We start from the raw sequence: 19,909 nt of genomic DNA on the forward strand, positions 1-19,909 counted from the left end.
AGGTACTTACCTTACCTTACCTTGACAAAGGAACGTTGTGGTCCCGAAACATTGGTGTCTTAATATGTATATTTGAATACATCACTTTATCTGAAGTCTCTGAGTGCCGCCGTTTTTTTCTTGCTACATATATATATATATATATAATCATTCAAATTTCCAAAAAATGGAAGGAAGCACTCGACAATTAGGTTTAAACAACCAGTTTTTTATTAGAACAATAAATATTTATAATCCGCCAAGACAGGCGTCATTTATAATCCGCCACAAATTGTGTTGACGTTTCGGTTCAACATGAGAACCTTTCTCAAGACAGGCGTGTAATACAATATGATGTACAAAGATATTACATCTTGTTCAGCAGCTACTGAGTGGAATCACTGAGCATGCCTCATGTACCACTGCACAGCGCGGCTAGTATGGTGATTCCACTCAGTAGCTGCTGAACAAGATGTAATATCTTTGTACATCATATTGTATTACACGCCTGTCTTGAGAAAGGTTCTCATGTTGAACCGAAACGTCGACACAATTTGTGCCGAATTATAAATGACACCTGTCTTGGCGGATTATAAATATAATGGCGTCGATACTTTGAGATGTGAGTGTAGGACTTTTTGGATATATATATATATATATATATATATATGTATATATATATCATGTAAAATGTGGGGCTATTGCAATGAATTTTCACCAAATGTCAGCAATAACCCATGCAATCCACGCATGCAAAGAAATCAAACCATAGATGTCCATAAATTAAGTAATGTGTAATAATGTGGAATTACACAGGGAAAAAGTATTGAACACATGAGGAGAGGGAGGTGTAAAAAGGCATGGAAAGCCAAAGACACCAGCTGAAATCTATCAGTAATTATAAAGCAATCCTGCCCCATTGTCAGTGCAAATGAATATAAGTTGGTTCAGTCCCAACTGATGGCCTCTAAAAAGGTGTCTCATTACCAAGATGTCACACAAGAAATACCTCTTGATGGGTAAAAGCAAAAGCTCTCTCAAGACCTTTGCAACATTACTGTTTCAAAACAAACTGATGGCATTAGTTACAAAAGGATTTCTAAACTTCTGAATGATCCAGTGAGCACTATTGGGGCCATAATCCGGAAGTGGAAAGAACATCATTTCACCATAAACCGGCCATGAGCAGGTGCCCCTCTCAAGACTTCTGACAGAGGAGTGAAAAGAATTATCAGAAGAGTTGTCCAAGAGCCAAGGACCACTTGTGGAGAGCTTCAGAAAGACCTGGCATTAGCAGGTACAATTGATTCAAAGAAAACAATAAGTAATGCACTCAACTGCCAGGGCCTGTATGCACGCTCATCACACAAGACTCCATTGCTGAAGACAAAGCATGTTGAAGCTCAGTTAAAGTTTGCTGCACAACATTTGGACAAGCCTGTGAAATACTGGGAGACTATAATCTGGTCAGATGAGACCAAAATTGAACTCTTTGGATGCCGTAACACACACCATGTTTGGAGGAGAAATGGCACTGCACATCACCGAAAAAACACCATACCAACAGTGAAGTTTGGAGGTGGGAACATCATGGTGTGGGGCTGTTTTTCAGCATATGGTACTGGCATACTTCATGTGATTGAAGGAAGGATGAATGGCAAAATGTTCCGAGACATTCTTTGATAAAAATCTGCTGCCATCTACCAGGATGCTGAAGATGAAATAAGGGTGGACATTTCAGCAAGACAATGATCCTAAACACACAGCCAAGGACACTCTCAATTGGTTTCAGAAAAAGAAAATAAAGCTTTTAGAATAAACCCAGCCAATTGCCTGACTTGAATCCAATTGAAAATCTATGGAAGAACTAAAGATCAGAGTTCATAGAAGAGGCCCACGGAACCTTCAAGATTTGAAGACTGTTTGTGTGGAAGAATGGACCAAAATCACACCTGAGCAATGCATGAGACTAGTTTCTCCATACAGGAGGTGTCTTAAAGCTGTCATTACCAACAAAGGCTTTTTACAAAGTATTAAATAATTTTTACTGTCTCATTTCACATTAGACATCCCAGACCAATTGCCACCCCTCTGTGAAATTTTCATCTTAATTAATGGACATATATGGTGTGATTTATTTGCATGTGTGGATTGCATGGGTTGTTGCTGGCTTTTGGTGAAAATTTCATTACAATAGCCCCATTACAAATATATTTACTGAGAAAAATGTTGATGTGTTCAGTACTTATTTTACCTGCTGTATATATACTAGCTGAAGTACCCAGTGTTGCTCGGGTTTAAATCTTCAAGTTATTAAGTTTTATGTGATGTCATCCAAGTCCATCCAGTGGAAGGTCCATTCACAGCATGATTTTGGTATGTGCAGTTATATCGTATTTAATTCATATGTATTTTCTCCCAGCAGCTCCTTAATCATGTATTACTTTAGTTATAATTTCCACAGATCTCACAGTATATATATATATATATATATATATATATATAAATATGCTGTTATTATCCCTAATTGGTTATAGTTGGTACACAGACTTTTTCCTCTCAGTGCAATCTGACCAGACTGCAGTATGCATGTTACAGACACATACTATGAAACAATGTTGCCAGTCACGGCTGGTTCGATACACATTGATACGCAAGCTCTCACACACTGAGGCATCCTGTCACTGAACGGATAATACAGTGAAATTCAAGTATTCTAGTCGTAAGAATGATATTATAACATCATATTAGACTTAATTTGGGATGCACACAGCGTGCCAACGCGCGTTTCGCTGTTCGTTTTTATGGACATCTATGGTTTGATATCCTTGCTTGTGTGGATTGCATAGGTTGTTGCTGACATTTGGTGAAAATGTCATTATAATAGCCCCATTACAAATATATTTACTGAGAAAAAGTTGATGTGTTTAATACTTATTTTACCTGCTGTATATATACTAGCTGAAGTACCCAGTGTTGCCCGGGTTTAAATCTTCAAGTTATTAAGTTTTATGTGATGTCATCCAAGTCCATCCAGTGGAGGGCCCAGAACAGGCTCCCCAGGTCAAAGTTCTGTCCAGTGTACAGCAACGGGAGGTCTGACTGGGATCCTAACCCCCTTAAAACCTGGCCAGCATCCAACTGGACCACCCCGCATTGGTTTCATCCCATTCTGTGCAGGGGGGCCCGAGTGCATAACCGAACAGACAAACAGACAGACTACTTTTGTATATGATCGATCTATCTGTGAGATTGATTGATTGATTGATTGATATATATATATATATATATCAATCAATCATACTTGCCTACTTTTGAAAAGCATTTTAGGGAGATTGTAAAAGCAGCACCTATGAGCGTGGGGGTAAAGTGGGCGTGTTCTGCTACATCTGAGAGGTGTGTCATAAAATTGACTTGCATTCAAATGTAAATGAGCCCAAAAGCAGATCGTAAGATCTACTTGTACACCGATACTTTTCAGAAAATTAATGTAGCCATAGGGATTATTGTGCCTTATAACCAATGCAGAAAATGTATACTAATTATCCCATTTATATATAATATATATATATATATATATATATATATAAAAATAAATAAAACAGCCTCATAATGGGGGTAAGGTGCAATCAGGGAGATTGCTGGACTCTTCAGGGAAACAGGGAGATTGCTACTATTTCAGGGAGTGTCCCTGACAATCAGGGAGAGTTGGCAAGTATGATGCGTGTGTGTGTGTGTATGTGTATATACACACACACACACACACTCTTACTTAGCATGAACAGTTAGCAAAATAGTGCATATATGCAACTGTGAAACTGCATTGTGGGATAAATAAAAAAAAAAAGTGCATAAAACAGCAAATAGATCATATTTAATAAACCTGCAAACGTACGTACAACCTGCATAAAAGTACCTTAAACATGGTATGGAGTCTGCATTGAATTAGAAAACAAATAAAAGACTTCCAAATAGTATTTTCCAGCTATGAAATATTTGTGAACATCCTTGCTGCTAGACCAGGTGAGGAATTCATGTTAGAATATGTGAAAAGGTAGGCTTGTGGATGAATATAAGCAGAAAACACATCATGTTCTGAGCAGAAACAACACAAGACACAAGATTAGTTAAGAACCAGGGCTGGACTGACCATCTGACACTTTTGCCAAATACCTGCTAGGTTGATGGGACAGCTGGGTCGACAGTCAGAGGCCGAGTTGCTTGGAGGCCTGGGCAAGCAGCTCTGCCTCCCAGCGCTTTGCTCGGCAAGCTTTCTGGATGTGGGCCGGCTCAGTTTGCATTCAGAGGCTGAGCCATTCGGAGGCCTGTCCGAGCAGATCCACTTCCCAGCACTCTGCAAGGTGGGATGGATGCAAGGCACAATGTGACATCATGTCATCTTGCCGTACATACTGTGAGTCTGGTAGCCACTCGAAAAGCCATGAGCCAGACGCTGCCACTGAGGTGGACCTGTGTGCTTTATATTTCTGGGCAGATATTTGTTCCAGTGCGACTCTGGTAAGAACCAAAATGAAAGGAGGAAACCTGAATATTTTCAAAATATGAAACCTGACCACCTAGAAGTTGACTGGAGATTTTAAAAAGCTACAAATTAATCATCTGAAGAAGCCACAGAAAGACAAAAGTTATATAAAAGAGGACCTCAATATTTGAAGCACTGAGGATACTTTCTTCACCAATATCTGCACATCTTCCAAGCACCAATGATGCAACTTTTCCAGAGCCAGAAGTTGTGTGTCTAATTATAAAAGCTTCCCCTATGTTCTTGACCAAAATAAGATGGAAGGAGTTACTTTAGCTAACAGACAGTACATGATATCACAAATAATATGGGACGGTTACCCTAACCTTAAAATCTAGGAGCCGCTGCGGAATAATATCAGCTGAAGTGCAAAGAAGAATGCAACATGAATATGTGGCTCTGACATATAGGAACCCTAAACCATAAAGGAAGCTGGCTAAAGAACAGCTCACTAGTTGTATCAATGAGTAATGGATTAGCTGCTTGAAACAGAAAGGGGCCTATTCATCATCAGGGGCCGTATGGGCCAGATGATAAAGTATTCACCTCACCGCGGGGGATACTTTAATGGAGCAATTCATCTTTGCTCCGGTGCGGGCACAGCACCAAAAAGAAGCGGTCCCCGTGAATAAAGTAACACTGCTACAGAAGTAGCAGCATTACTTACCTCCCCCCATGGTCAGCTTCTGTGCACGTGTGACCCAAGGGCACGCATGCGCAAAGCCGCCGAGGAGGAGGCAGATGGATTTACTCGGATCCCCATAACTCCTTCACATAGGAAGAAGCGGTGCTCCGAGAACAAGCACCATCTGAAGACAGCGTTTGTTCTTTTCGTTTTCATAGTTTGCTGAATATCAGATGGTCCTATCAGACCCCTGAGGATGAATGGCTCTTTACCTTAACCATGTTGAAACTAGCGTTTACGCATATGTAACGGGCTATTTAAGTTATCGTGGATAGGCCCCAAAACTAGATATTTTTCCTAAACCAACAATAGCAGAGCTGAGTAGCCTCTGGACTTTGTATGTATCGACCTACACGTACAAATGAGTAAAGAGACCCAGGATGGAAGAAGCATGAGAACACATTTTGCAGTGATCATTCAAGATGTGCCAGTGACATATTGCAGCCCGTGTCTTTCTGGACGTGTGACTTTATACTAATACCGTTACAAGCAATTCTCTGGTGTACAGCCACGCATCTGACTGTACAAAGCCCCAGATGCCCACTCGGAGTGTCTTTAGACGCAGCCATCAGTCACACCATCAGTAGCAGCCCAATGCTCTGTGCAGATTCTGCGACACTCCCATAACATGGCCAGAAGACAGACCATCTTTGTGTGTCTGAATAGCCATCTCTCAGCAACCACCCAGGAACGGCCAATACATTTCCAAGTCACTGATAGTGCATCTCAATCGGTGCTGTGACTGTACCCACCACATGATGCATTCGCAGTGCAACTTTTTAGCAAGTTAGATGCATGTGCACTAGGGAGAACAATAAAATAATTACTAAATTGCTGATCACTGACTATTTATGTGACTCAGAATCCAGCCCGAAGCTTTGCTTTATCTTAATTCAGTTGCATTTCACAGAATTTCTAATCAATGAATGCTGAAGCAGGGGGATGGCGGTCTCTTCCACCTGCTGTGTGGTGTTGTAGGGGCAAGACTTGGAACACTGAAATTCCATTTCTACATCCAAAAAGAGATCAGTATCTCACAACTAAGCAATGGAGTCTTAATCGGACTTAAATAAAAAGTCACAAATGAAACAATGATGGCTTCTAAGATTTGATTTAGCAAATAATATGACATTGGTTCAGTGTAAGAGATAGCTACCACTGGGCAATTGGTTTATAAAACCAGGTTTAAAAGTGTTGCTACAAAGAAAACCATGCAGTTTTATTACCCAGCAAAACCAAATATGTTCTCATTATGGTATCGGAAAGGATTATAATTGCATTAAAGACATTGTACTAAGCTTTACAGTTGTTTTTTTTTAGCTTTTGTAGTTTTCTGGATTAACTCAGGCTGTTAGCATTAGTATTTTATATAACCATAAAGAATGCATGTTCTGCTTACCTTACATATTCTATATGATCTAAACCAGTTTTACAGTTTCAGCCTCACCCACCTGACTGCAGTCTGGGCAGTGCTGTTCCCTGTAGATTGACAAATAAGTCTGCGTCAGACTACATGGGTGTCGATAGGCTGTCCGACATAACTTTCCCTATGAAACAGGTCAGCCCTCAGCAACATACAGTGTGCATCCCATCTTTAATCACAGCAGTTATGGCTAGAGCTGGTGATTTTATGTAAGATATATATATATTAGTGTGTATGCATTTGAGCATGTGATATGATAATGATACAGGAGGCACATCTGAGCTTCTGCTGATAATGTACAATCTCCTTCTTGGTGAGCATCTACATAAAAACAAACGTGATAATTGCACCAGGATTTACATCATTCATGACATTTACATCATCTTCTCCCAATTCTGTCACAGAACACACATTTCACTTTTCTTGTTCATTTTTTTTTTTTTAAATAATAAAACGGAGGAAGCAACTTTATTTTTCTTTTTTAAAAGCCAAACATGGACAGGCAGTAAATATAAAGTTGATGGATTCATTTACATAGTAAATTTCATGTATATATAAATTTGAGCTGTGGGGTAATTGAAGTTTTGTACACTGTTGAATTAAATAATTCAAAGTACACAACCCCTATTATAGAACTAATCTATATACAAAGACTTAAGTTCCATAACTTAAGTATATCAGGGAATCAATAAAATAACTGCCTTTAACAAAAAGGCAACAACTAAAAGAAATAAAACATTTTGGGACCAGGGTGAAATGTCCATTCCTCATGTAGAAATTGAACCCGTGTGAATTATAAAAGATGACAAAAAAAATAAATTAAAAAAAAAGTATTTCTCCCCTCCTAGTAAGCCACTATAGCCATTAGATGCCAATATGTCCTAATTTCAATATAAAAAAAAATAAGTATATGTAACTGCCTTTAGTTATTGACCTGTATGCTACATGTTAAAGTCTACAAATTATGAAGGGTGGATATTGTGATTCTTTCTACAGTAACTTAACATACTGGTTCGCTGAGACTTTGTCTTCACCCCCCCTCAAAAAAAAAAGTTCTAACTGGAACAGCACTAGTTATTACTTATCTTGTACTCTAACATATCAATGTTTAGATACCTGGGATGTTATCAAGAACTGTAAATTGAAAAATCCATCAAGTAATGCAGATCCCATAGATGGCGAGATACTTGCTAGCATTTATTAACAAAAACACCATTGTATGTACGCCTCATATTGCATGACATGTAGAGTGACTGCAGCGAGTGTTACAAAGGAATGACCTACAGCCAATCACCACCATGTGTGACCATCTAAGTCACATGTGGCAGGCCCTCAGAGTTGATCCCCACCAGGGCCATAACTAGGGTAGTGCAACCTGTGCCATGCCGCAGGGCAGGGCACGCTGTTCAGGCCTGTCAATTTTCCTGTTTATCATTCTCACTTGTAGCTTCCTCTTCTTTTAACCCTTGCATCTCCTGGCTGCCCCAGGAGTACCCATATCTCTTCCCTGGCCCTTCCCCATGAGGCCATGGCCCCGTTTTAGGTGCACTCTCTTATGTCCCCATTTCAAAAATTGGGGTGGGGGGGCGCCAATACTCTCTCTGGCACAGGGCACCAAAAAGTCTAGTTACGGCTCTGATCACCACCCAGTATATATAACGAATATCTATTAAGATTGAATAGTCACTTCACTAATTAGGCACCCATAGCTATATGGAGGAGGATACTGTGAATTTTGAGAGCAACAAAACAAAGGGCATTAATAAAGTGTGCTGGATGGCACGGAGATGGATATACAACACTTTAGATCTATCATTAAAACACAAGCTGGTATATGAAGATAAATAAATCAGTTTATGGCAGGTAAAACACAGGCAAGTATTTAGAAGGGGTCATCCTCAGCCTCCGGACTCGGATTCCAGAAAAGAGAAGTGTCACCTAGAGGCAAAAGATCACAGGACTGGTGCATGTCGATGACATTAAGGAGCTGAGGGAAAAGTTCAGAGGTAAAAGTGTCCTCCCAAACCTGGTCAGAGTTCAAAGGAGAGGACATGTCACTGAAGGGCGAAGTGCAGCCCTCATAGCCAGAGTCACTGCCTGTGTCCTGCGGGTTTGCCGGTTTCTCTGGATTATTTTCAGAGCAGGACAAGAAGCTCTGCATTCCGAGTACATGGGGGGGTTCATCTTCTTGGAAGTCTTGCTTCACACAGATGGGGGCAATAACACATGTAGGGCTGAAAGATGCTTCCTCCGTTTTAATTTCTAGCTCGGAGTCTTCCTCTGAGCAAAGGGGCTTCGTGTAGACGTGATCGAATCGGATTAATTCATTAATGGCCTCCAGCTTGATTGATGCGGTCCCCACAGGAGAAGATGGGGTGGTGGGTATGGAATCGGATTCAGCTCTTTTAACCTCCTCTTCTTGCTGGTTCCAGGGCAATTCTCCTTCATAGGGAAGCAACATGTCCGAGTCCAGACTTTCCAGTAAGCCCAGCAAGATATCAGACTGCAAGACAAATACAATTTACATTTCATTTAAGGGTCATTCTTAATTCAAAGCAAAATGCAGATTTTCAATCACAAACGGTCAAAGTGCAAACTGGCCAATAGAGATAACGTAATTCAGAGTCTCAAGATAATGTTTAATTAAAAGGATTGTTCTGAATGGAACAAACAGATAAAGACCAGCTACAGTTGATAATGGACATTCTAATGTGTTTTATTTGGCAATATCTCAAAATCGCAACTTTATCTAAGGTCATGTAATTGTTTAGCTGGAGATTATTTGATGTTCTAAAAGTTTCATTGTTTTAGGTTTCTTAGAGTTAACAATTGTTTGTCGTTCCTGCTTGCTAATTTATATGCACCCTGCCACAAAAATATAAAGCTAACAAAAGCTCCACACAGAGGAGACATTAGCTGGATGGTGACAATCGCTGGGGGCTGTTAAGGTCTTCAAAAAAGGTCTCCTGTCTACTGAGAGAGCTGTAGACAGACACACCCAGCGCAGACAGTTGCATTTAAGCAGACGACATACATGCAATTAATAGAACTCCAGAATACATTATGTAAAAATGTGTTTCCCCCCTCCCCCAAGCCTTCAGAGACAAAACTTGCAGTTTGCAACATATACTGAACATTACTGGTTTTAGCAAATTTTCACAAGTGATCTAGTATTGTATCATCATAGAGTCCAGCTTAAATGTTCCACCTGACCACTCACCTCACAGTCTGAAGAATCAGGGCTGTCAGGATCCATGTAGACACTGTCAGGTTCGGGGACATCTGGGCCTGCTCCTGCTGCAGAGGGGCACGTAGTCTGAGTGCTGCGGACTCAGCGGACCCGGTCACCGTACTGACCACATCTTCTCTGGACTGGATCAGAACCTACAGAAAATACAGACCGGAGGAATCACTTGAGGTGGCAAGTCAGGAATCAGAGAACATAACCTACAAGACTTTTGAATTAGGAAATATCGTTTTTAAAGTTCATACAACTCACAAGCTGGTCACTCATTCTAAAATGAGAAGCTGATACTACAAAGTCTGTAATTAGATTCCCTCAGCTGAGCTGAGAATGTCATACCAGCTTGTTACTGTGCAAAAACACCCTCCTCTCCAGCAAAGTGCTCTGGCAGTTGTAAGCACTCAGAATAAGTAAGGGAAAGTCAGACAGACATTTTCAATAGTCTATTGGTGCATACACACGGTCAGATTTCCCTGGTCGATTTGAACGATAATGTTATCGATGATATCATTATCGTTCAAATTGACCAGTTTCTGGCCCCTTCAAACGACCAAATGATGGTTGATGCGCGGGCACAGATGGTCGATATCGATATTAACCATCGCCAGTGCATGCAGGCCAACCTGGTCGATAGACCAGGTTGGCCTGGTTACTATAGGGACCCGCAACCGTTAATCGTGGGTCGTTATAGTCGATGGGGGGTTGGTGCATGTGCTGGATGTTCGATATCGAACATCCAGCACATGCAGGACGATCAGACAAGGATCATTATCTGATCGACCAGAAGCCTGACCGTGTGTATGCACCATATGAAGCAACCAGCACTCTGCAGTGTTATAGCCAAGGGCCTTTACATTTTGCCATAAATATAAAACAGAAAGAATGTCTTGAATGGAGTACTCCCTCCTCACACCTATTCTATGCAAAACCAGACTATTACAAGCTGGCCCAGCTCAGCTAATCTTTACTACAGAGACATAGGGCCTGATTCAGACCCACTCGCGAGCGGCTGTCCGCTCGCAAGTGGGTCGATGTTATGGACTGAGCATGCGCACGACGGAGGGAGCTCCGTCGTGCGCCAGACGCGACGAGCGAAGGAAAGTCCTTCGCTCGTTGTGTCCGATCAAAGGGGGCGTGCTGTCAATGTTGATTGACAGCACGCCCCCTTTGGTGGGCGTGCCAGGGGCGTGCCTCCCTGACGGCGGCGTACCCACGGGAACGCCTCCCGTCAGAAGCCGGCCCACTGACATCACTAGTGATGTCAGTGGGAGTGATTTTGGCTCTGATAGAGCCAAAATCACTCCGGAGCTTGCGGTTGAAAACCTCAACCGCAGGCTCCGGCTCGCAAATTCGATGGTCGCGACCATGACAAAGCACGCTCGTATAGCCTGTGGGTGGTGACCCACAGCTATACGAGCGTCCTGGAGGACGCTCCATGAAAATGGAGCCCGGCCCTCATTCAGAGCGTGCGCTCTGCTCAGAGCGTACGGCTCTGAATGAGGGCCATAATCCTCCTGCAAACACACGGAAGTAAATGGAATCCAAGCTTACAGCTTGTGTGACAGGGGAGGGGTAAGCAAATAAAGCACAATTATTGCCTGGAGCCTGTTCTCAAATCACTGAGTGATAAAATGTTTATTCTATTCCATTACGCAACTTCCTGATTATAAAACATTTACATTCAGAAATGAGAGATTGCTCATCCAAGAAGAGTACATCTTTCTTGTGCAAAATATATACATTTACTGTAGCAATGGGGCTGTTAGAGAACTTGTGTGTGTGTATATATATATATTATATATTTTATAGAAGAAACTCATCTTAACCTCCTGCACTGCCCTACTGTAGAAGCAGAACACACCTATTGTACAGGACACAAGAACACATAAGCTGGCCGAGTGGAGTTCGCACAGTAAACGTTGCTATAGCATTTTTATTTCTTTTTAATAAGCCTAGCAGCATTCCTACCAGTATTAGCGGTTTTTCTGTGTTTAACAATATGAGATTATTTGGTTCAGAGCCCATGAGTTGCTGGTTGCATTTGGTTTGTGCTCTACAGTTAGTGACTCTACAGCTGGAGAATTGGTGATTTGGGGAGGGGGGTGTCAAGTGAAGGCAGTGGTACAAATAATCACCTCAACCTCTTCTTCCTCTTTCACCTCCAGGGCATCAAGGCCCAGTCTCTGACGTAGTTCTTGGTTTTCAGTCAACAAACCATGTGACTTTTCTCGCAAAACCTCGTTTTCAAGAAGGAGTTTCTCGTTCTGGAAAGGAACATGGGAATTAAGTTTATGGAGTAATGGAAAGGAATAATTTTTGGTGTCAGATTTATACATTGACAAGTTATAGTAATGCAATACAGTAGTATTGTAATAACTTCAAGATCATGGAAGAATATTCACCCAAATGTGATAGTAAACTGATAATTGCAATCCCCAGCTTTGCCTTAAGCAGAAAACTATCAATTGCAAAACTTGAGCCACTCACAAAGTCATTCAGCCAACACTGTCAGGAAATCAGAGAACATATGTACCAGATATTATTCTGTACAGCTGCTACTTCCAGAGTGGGGCATATGCATTAACATTTAACAAACAAACACCCCACAAAACATAGTATTATTAGCATTAGGGGGAGGATTGAATAGGTTAATTCGGATGCTCAAAATATTTCACTGGCTAATCTTAAAACTAAACAAATATTTACTAGACATTATGCTGTAAGGACTGTATTCCTAGGTTAATTTCTGCATTACTGGGCAAAATTAAATGTACAAATGTTTTCAGTTTAAGAGTTCTTTATGTAACAGTCCCTCTACGCAAAGTGTCTATGTACTTCTAGAGAGCCCCACCTTAACACTCCTGTAAAGCTACACTACCATATCCTAAAGCAGTGGCTCCCAAACTGTTTTGAATCACTGTGCCTTACATTAGGTTATTGAGAAACTCAGGTAAGCACCATTTACTTAATTTAATATGTTTTTCGGTCATCCTTAGGGTCAGTTATGTGATTATGGACAGGGTTGCGCTTCCGCTTGTCTACATATTTAACAAATGTCAGCCACCATTACAGAGGGGCAGGGGGATGGGAGTGGGAGAATCAATGGCAAGCTGCCATATCTTGGGGTTGTAAGAGTAACGGAGGACCTCCTTCGGGGGGTGGCGACAAAACACCACGCAGTACACAAAAACAGCCGCCTGCCTCAGCTCTGGCTGGTAACGCAATTGAAAAAAAAAAAAAAAAAACTTACTAGGCAGTAGTGCTTTAAGCAATAAGAACCAACACATTGCAGTATCTATGATTAAACACTGAGATTGTGTAATTATACCTCTATTTCAAGATCCAACACTTGCTGCTCAAGTTCACTCATTCTGGCTTTTTTTCGGTCCCTTGCCGTTTGGGCTGCAACTCTGTTTTTTAATTTCCTAATAAAGAAAAAGAAAATATGAAATTAATCAACCATCTAAATAGAACAAACACAAGCAAGGATTGGAATCTGGGCAACTATAACACATAGGTGTCAGTGTCTAAGCTTGTAATGAGGGGATACAGGGGGCTTTCTAGAACACCAGGAAGATAAATGTAGAACACCTATAAATTCCAACACACGAGGTGTAACCCCAGTGGAAAGCCAGCAGCAAGTTCTTTCTAGTCCAAAAAGAGACAGGAATTACAGAATGTTGCATCAGCCAGATTATGCTGCTGAGCAAGATATAAACAGATGGCCTAATTCCTCATCACATCCTTGAGTTGTATTAAGAAAGAAAGAAAAAAAAAAAAAAAAAGTTTTGTTCGCCAAATTTTCAAGACCAGATTCATGAAAAGCCTGATGTACAGAGTTATCTTGTGCCACCCTCCTTTCATCCACTTTAGATTCCAGGAGATTGGTTACTCACGCAGGGGAGGGCAATAAGCATCCCTCCAGTTGTTGAACTATAAATCCCAGCAAGCCTTGCAACCGTTTTAGCATGGCCAAATAGCAAGACTGTGGCAAGGCATGCGTAGTTCTACAGCTGGGAGACGGCAAATGCCCACCATTAACAGTTGCTGTGACATATCCACATAAGCTTGTGAACATCAAGGAATATGTAGAGCAGTACAACATCTGTGAACACTACATATTTTCCTGAAGTAACAAATTTTAGCATGAATGTAACCAGTCTCCCATCAAGTCTCCAGTCTGGGGTGGATGGACATGAATGTTGAATTGCTCAGGAACATAATCGCCCCTAAACACTACACGATATTTTTAACGATTTAGCAGATTTCGACACATCGGAACAACAAATCATTAAACTGTGTAGTGTGAATGTACTACATTGTGTAGTGCGTGCCCCCGTGGGGCTGTCAGCCTGAACTTATGTGCAGCATGTGAGATATGTCAGCTCAGCCCGTCGGCGCTGGGATCGTTGACGACATCACTGATGGTTTAGTGTGTACCCAGCTTATGAGTTAAATAGTGCAAAATAATAATAAAAAGCTTCCTACACTTGTATCTAATACCTACACTTTAGAAGAGGTTACACTTGATTACAAGTTTGAAGTACAAAGAAAACTCATCATTTGGATTTTTGTGGTTAATCCACTGATCATATGGCCAGCTCCCATTTCTTGCTGTCATGTGATTAATGAATTGTCCAGTCAGTTAACATGTTGAGGCCTACAGTAGATTCTGCCGGCAATACTTTACCGCAGGGAAAGGATAACTGCGCTATCAAGAGGATTCCATTAGGTATATTAAGTCCAAAGCGGCATAATTGTAAAAACAGCTTTGTAACAAAGTTTTAGCTTTTATAAAAGGTCCATCAATGCCTGGCCTCCTGTAGCGTAATATTGTTCAGAATGATTATGCTAAATAGCAGCTGACACAAATGCAGCCTTGGACCTGTGGCCAGGACAAGCCTCAATTCGGAGGCAGTGTCCACCTCTCCCACTGAAGAGAGCTGCAGCTTCTTACAGTGGCAAGTCAGGGTGGCATTATTGCTTCCTGACCCGGAGAGCCATGCTGTGTAATACACCTGACCCCGAGAGCCATGCTGTGTAATACACCTGACCCCGAGAGCCATGCTGTGTAATACACCTGACCCCGAGAGCCATGCTGTGTAATACACCTGACCCCGAGAGCCATGCTGTGTAATACACCTGACCCCGAGAGCCATGCTGTGTAATACACCTGACCCCGAGAGCCATGCTGTGTAATACACCTGACCCCGAGAGCCATGCTGTGTAATACACCTGACCCCGAGAGCCATGCTGTGTAATACACCTGACCCCGAGAGCCATGCTGTGTAATACACCTGACCCCGAGAGCCATGCTGTGTAATACACCTGACCCCGAGAGCCATGCTGTGTAATACACCTGACCCCGAGAGCCATGCTGTGTAATACACCTGACCCCGAGAGCCATGCTGTGTAATACACCTGACCCCGAGAGCCATGCTGTGTAATACACCTGACCCCGAGAGCCATGCTGTGTAATACACCTGACCCCGAGAGCCATGCTGTGTAATACACCTGACCCCGAGAGCCATCCTGTGTAATATACCTGACCCGAGAGCCATGCTGTGTAATACACCTGACCCAGAGAGCCATCCTGTGTAATACACCTGACACAGCCATCCTGTGTAATACACCTGACACAGCCATCCTGTGTAATACACCTGACACTGAGATCCATGCTGTGTAATATACCTGACCCCAAGAGCCATGCGGTGTAATACACCGGACACTGACAGCCGAGGGTGATATGCATTACCGCTGACCGCATGGCTGGTGGTTCAATTCCCGACAGCGGCTGCCTGACAAAGGAGGAAATCCCGATCGTCCTAAAGGTAAGTATTTACTAACCTAGCCAAACCCCTCTAACCCTCCTTAGGGGTGCCTAACCCTAACCTCCCCCCCTGTGCCTAAACCTAACTCCCCCTTCCCCGCTGCCTAAACCCAAGTAACCAGCGAGGGTACCTAACCCTCCCTCCCCCTAGCCTAACCCTAACCTCCCGGGGGGGGGGGGGGGGGGTGCCTAACCCTAAGTCTCCCCCAGGAGCCCTAAACCTAACCCTCCCCCACCAAGCGGCTGTCTGCTGCGGTGCCCGGCATCCGCTCGATTGGGATGCGGGGCGCCGGTCTTCAGACATCGGGCAAATGACAGGCGTCTAGATTTAGACGCCTGTCATTCATCCCCAGTCGGGATAAAGCAGTCTGGAAGCAGGCGGTTGGCATTTAGACCATCTGGTTCCAGACTACATCCCCTGACAGCCATGCTGTGTAATACACCTGACAGAGCCATGCTGTGTAATACAGACATGGGGAATCAGCATCTTCACGTGTAAGGCAATAAAATCACTGGTTGAGTGACAATGTCACTTATTCAGTTTTTTAGCACTCTAACCACTGATGCTGTAAGCAACCCTGTAGATTTTCATAATGGTAACGCTGACTGACTATGGATTATCTGCTCACAATTCAAACTCAATTTTTTGTGTAGTCTTGTGAAGGATTCAATCACTTGGTGATACAAGCAGACTAGAGAGACATCTTGGTGCGGTCACTGGGGATAGTGTGTTGCTATTGGATGCACATTTGCCATGGACAAGGAGTTCTGTGAGATTACTGGCCTCGCCTCTTTAGTACTGCATTTTTAAAAAAAATTCACAGACGCACCTACATAACGAGCATTACAGGGGTCAAAATAGACATGTTTGACCAAATCCTGCTTAATTACAGATACCATATACAGATAATAAATAGCTTCTCTGCAAGGAAGGCTAAGTACACAGAATGAGGTCACATGCATTCCAAGTCATAAGGAAACCGCCTGTGCATTTCTGTGTAAGACCTAAAAGTTAATTTCCTCTTTCTACAGATAACTGACTCAGTTCTGTTACTACAGGACCCTATTCTCAGGTCATAAGATACGCTGCTCCCACGCTGGCACTTTTAAAATTAGCTCTCAGGGGGATTAAAGAAGAGTAACTGACAAGGCAGAAGAGGCACACATGGGGCCAGATTCAGAGCCGTTTTGTACGCAGCCAGCCGATTGTTTGCATTCTGCGCATGAATCGCAATGCGCATGCGCAAACCAGTGCGAGTGATCGGGAAGTGTACATAGACAGCCCTGCAGCATGAGTGAACGGAGAAGCAGTTTGTGGGTGGTGACAGGGGCTGTCCGCTAGAAACGGGGTGTGGAGGTGCGAACGCAGGGGTGCCTGAGCGTCTCAACGTCGTTTCAGTGGCGTGCATAATTAAGAGGCAGCGTCATAGTACGCATCACCTGGCTGAATGTTACACTGAAGTGCTCGCAGTGCTTGCGGTAGGGTATGGTCAACCACAAGCGCTGCGTTCGCTTCTGATTGTTGCATACACATTCTGGAGATGACGTGCACAAGTGGGCGTCTTAAAACAGGCTGGTGGGCATCTGCATACACAGAGCGATCGCACGCCAAGACATAGTGGGCGTGCTTATGCCTTGCCGCGTGATCGCTTGCCTTGCTGTCACATAGCCGAAATTGCATACGCATCTAGCGAGTGGGTCTGAATGGAGCCCATGCTTCCTAAGCATCCATCACTCATTTGGGCTGTAATCACATACATAAACTCAGAAAATCAAATTTTTATACAGGACCCAGCAATGCAGACAAAAGAAAACAAACCCCTCACATCTATAATGTCCTAATGTAGATAATTCTTACTGAACAACACAAAGAAGCTCAAACTTCAGCATGTGAAGTTATTCAGGATTGCTTAATACAGATACAACCAGCTCCGTGAAACCGTTTACATGGCAGTGTCATCATGCTGCCTAAACTTCATACATTGCGCAAGCTGGAAGTGCCAGGAACAGGCGTTTGGCACAAACAGATATTTATTCAGCATTTCCAGTGACGTCAGAGCAGCTCCCCGACTGACTTGCCACGCAGGCAGGTTCCTCTCATCCTCCCACCCCAGGCTCTTACTGGAATAATGTCGGGATATGAGAGCTCAGTACACAACAAGCCTGACGCAGGGACTCTCAGTACGCGCAGGGTGTGGGCATCTCCACATTACATACAACATAAATAAATGAGTTATTTCCGGGAGGAGGCAGGACACCTGTAACAGTGCCCTGGTTCTCTGACACACCACAAACAAGGAGAACAACACAACACTCTGGCTGTTGTGGAACTACAAGTCTCAGCGTACCCGAATTAGCCACGGACATGTAGCTCCACAGCAGGATGAAGGGTGACATGCTATCCATCTTACACACTACGCTGACAGCATAACACTGACCCTGCCAGGCTGGATCACATAACCAGGGGGTGGAAGACATTGAACAAGCAGAAGGATGTTCTAGAATGGGAGAGGCGGCTACTTCTGTTTCCTCAGCAATCAGGAGCAGATCCAGCTACCTATCCTGCATACAGCCGGCAGGGCAATCACATAAAGCACAGAGAATACACATACACAGTACACTTCTAGGCACAGCGCTATTCTCCACTGCAGTCACTAGATCCATGACAGGTCTGTATATAAGCTGCCCAAGCCCCCACTGCTAGCGCTAGTAGTAACCCCACCTCCTGAGTGCCTTCTCCTCCGGGCTCAGATGTGTCAGTCTCTGCCGTTTCCTCGGGGGAACATCGCCGCTCTCAGAATCCGGGCTGCCGGGGCTGTGTATGGGTAACATGATGGACGCCAGGGAATTGCAGTCACCCTGCTCGGACTGGTTCCCGTGAAGGAATTATGACTTTGGAGGCTCCCATGACCACCATGGCCGGATAGAGGCTGGAGGAAGAGCGGACACCCGGCCGGCTGTAAGATACACTATACACTTCAGATCACACAGCTGCCATTCATATCTAGCCGGCGTGTCCCCTCCCTATTGGACAAGCCCATTGACGTCAGACTCAGAGAGCCACGCCTACTATTGGGCTGAGGAAGAAGCTGCTGAACCGGGTCACCCAGTCGGTGGGCTGTGTATTCTCCCCAGTCCTCATCTACTCAATCTCAACACCTCCTGCACACAGTGCAAGCTCATTTATATCCCAAAATAGATGTCCTATCCCAGCACTATGGAAATCTAATTTATTTTATGATTTTATTCTGATTGATATTATTCTACCAAATCTATATCACATATACTATTTTGAGTTCCCAATAACTAATTTACATACTTATTTTATTTGTATTTATTATTTTAGCTTACAGCCAAAAAAAAACCATCCAAAGTAGTACAATGTAGCATATGGTGGACATTGCACTGCACTCCCAGTATGATTTTAACAGAAATTATACATAATGCAAAAGCTTATTCTGAAAAAAAAAAGCATCTACATTTTTAATTTTTTTTTTTTTCTAATGAATAAAAACAAAATGGAAAGAGCAAAACATCTGCACAATTGTGTGTTGGTCTTAACATTTCTTAATGAGTTTTGGGGGATAGATTTACATTGTATTCAGATGCATTTTTTTAAATGAACGTGTTTATGTTTGTTATGGGTTGAGAGCATTACAGATCCTTGGGTCCTGTGCTATATTCTGCAGAGTAAATTATGATTGCCTCTAGAAATAAAATTGTGTTTGTCTGCTTGCCTCTTATTTGTATACAATAATGTTGTATACAGTAGAGTTAGTGGTCCAAAATTATATTAGCACTAACCCTGAATGCTTTATCACAGGACTAAATATAACTGATTAACAGGGTGGTTTGTTTGTTTTTGTGCACTGGTTATACAAGCCTTTCACAGCATGAAGTACTAGGAGATAATGTGACTTGCGCTTACCCAAGGCTATAACACTTCTTTCAAAATAAATCCTAGTAAATTGTCAGAATCATTCTTATCGAAGCCCTCTCCTGTCATACATTCAATTCTTCACCTTTCCTTTCTTTATCAATCTGATATATACTAGTAATGTTATTATGTATTGTTTGTTTCTTTGCATGATTTGTTGTTATACCGACTGTCCAGTCCAATCGTTTGTGGCACCTGACAAATAAACAATGATGATTTAATCCACTCTAGATTTGTGATCTCTTTAGCCATACAAGTTGTTCGGTCT

At 42.7% G+C, this 19,909-nt stretch overlaps 1 protein-coding gene across 1 annotated transcript; it reads right to left on the minus strand.

Moving 5' to 3' along the window:
- Positions 1-8,855: 8,855 nt before the first annotated feature.
- Positions 8,856-18,722, minus strand: XBP1 (X-box binding protein 1). The gene is given in 6 exon segments (XM_088475141.1): positions 8,856-9,133; positions 9,851-10,014; positions 12,010-12,138; positions 13,203-13,299; positions 18,427-18,590; positions 18,592-18,722. Coding segments are annotated over 6 exon segments (768 nt in total). The 5' UTR covers positions 18,622-18,722; the 3' UTR covers positions 8,856-8,949.
- Between the last annotated feature and the right edge of the window lie 1,187 nt (positions 18,723-19,909).

Source organism: Taudactylus pleione, unplaced genomic scaffold (genome assembly GCF_031769625.1).
Source record: "Taudactylus pleione unplaced genomic scaffold, aTauple2 ptg000162l, whole genome shotgun sequence".
NCBI classification, from domain to species: Eukaryota; Metazoa; Chordata; class Amphibia; order Anura; family Myobatrachidae; genus Taudactylus; species Taudactylus pleione.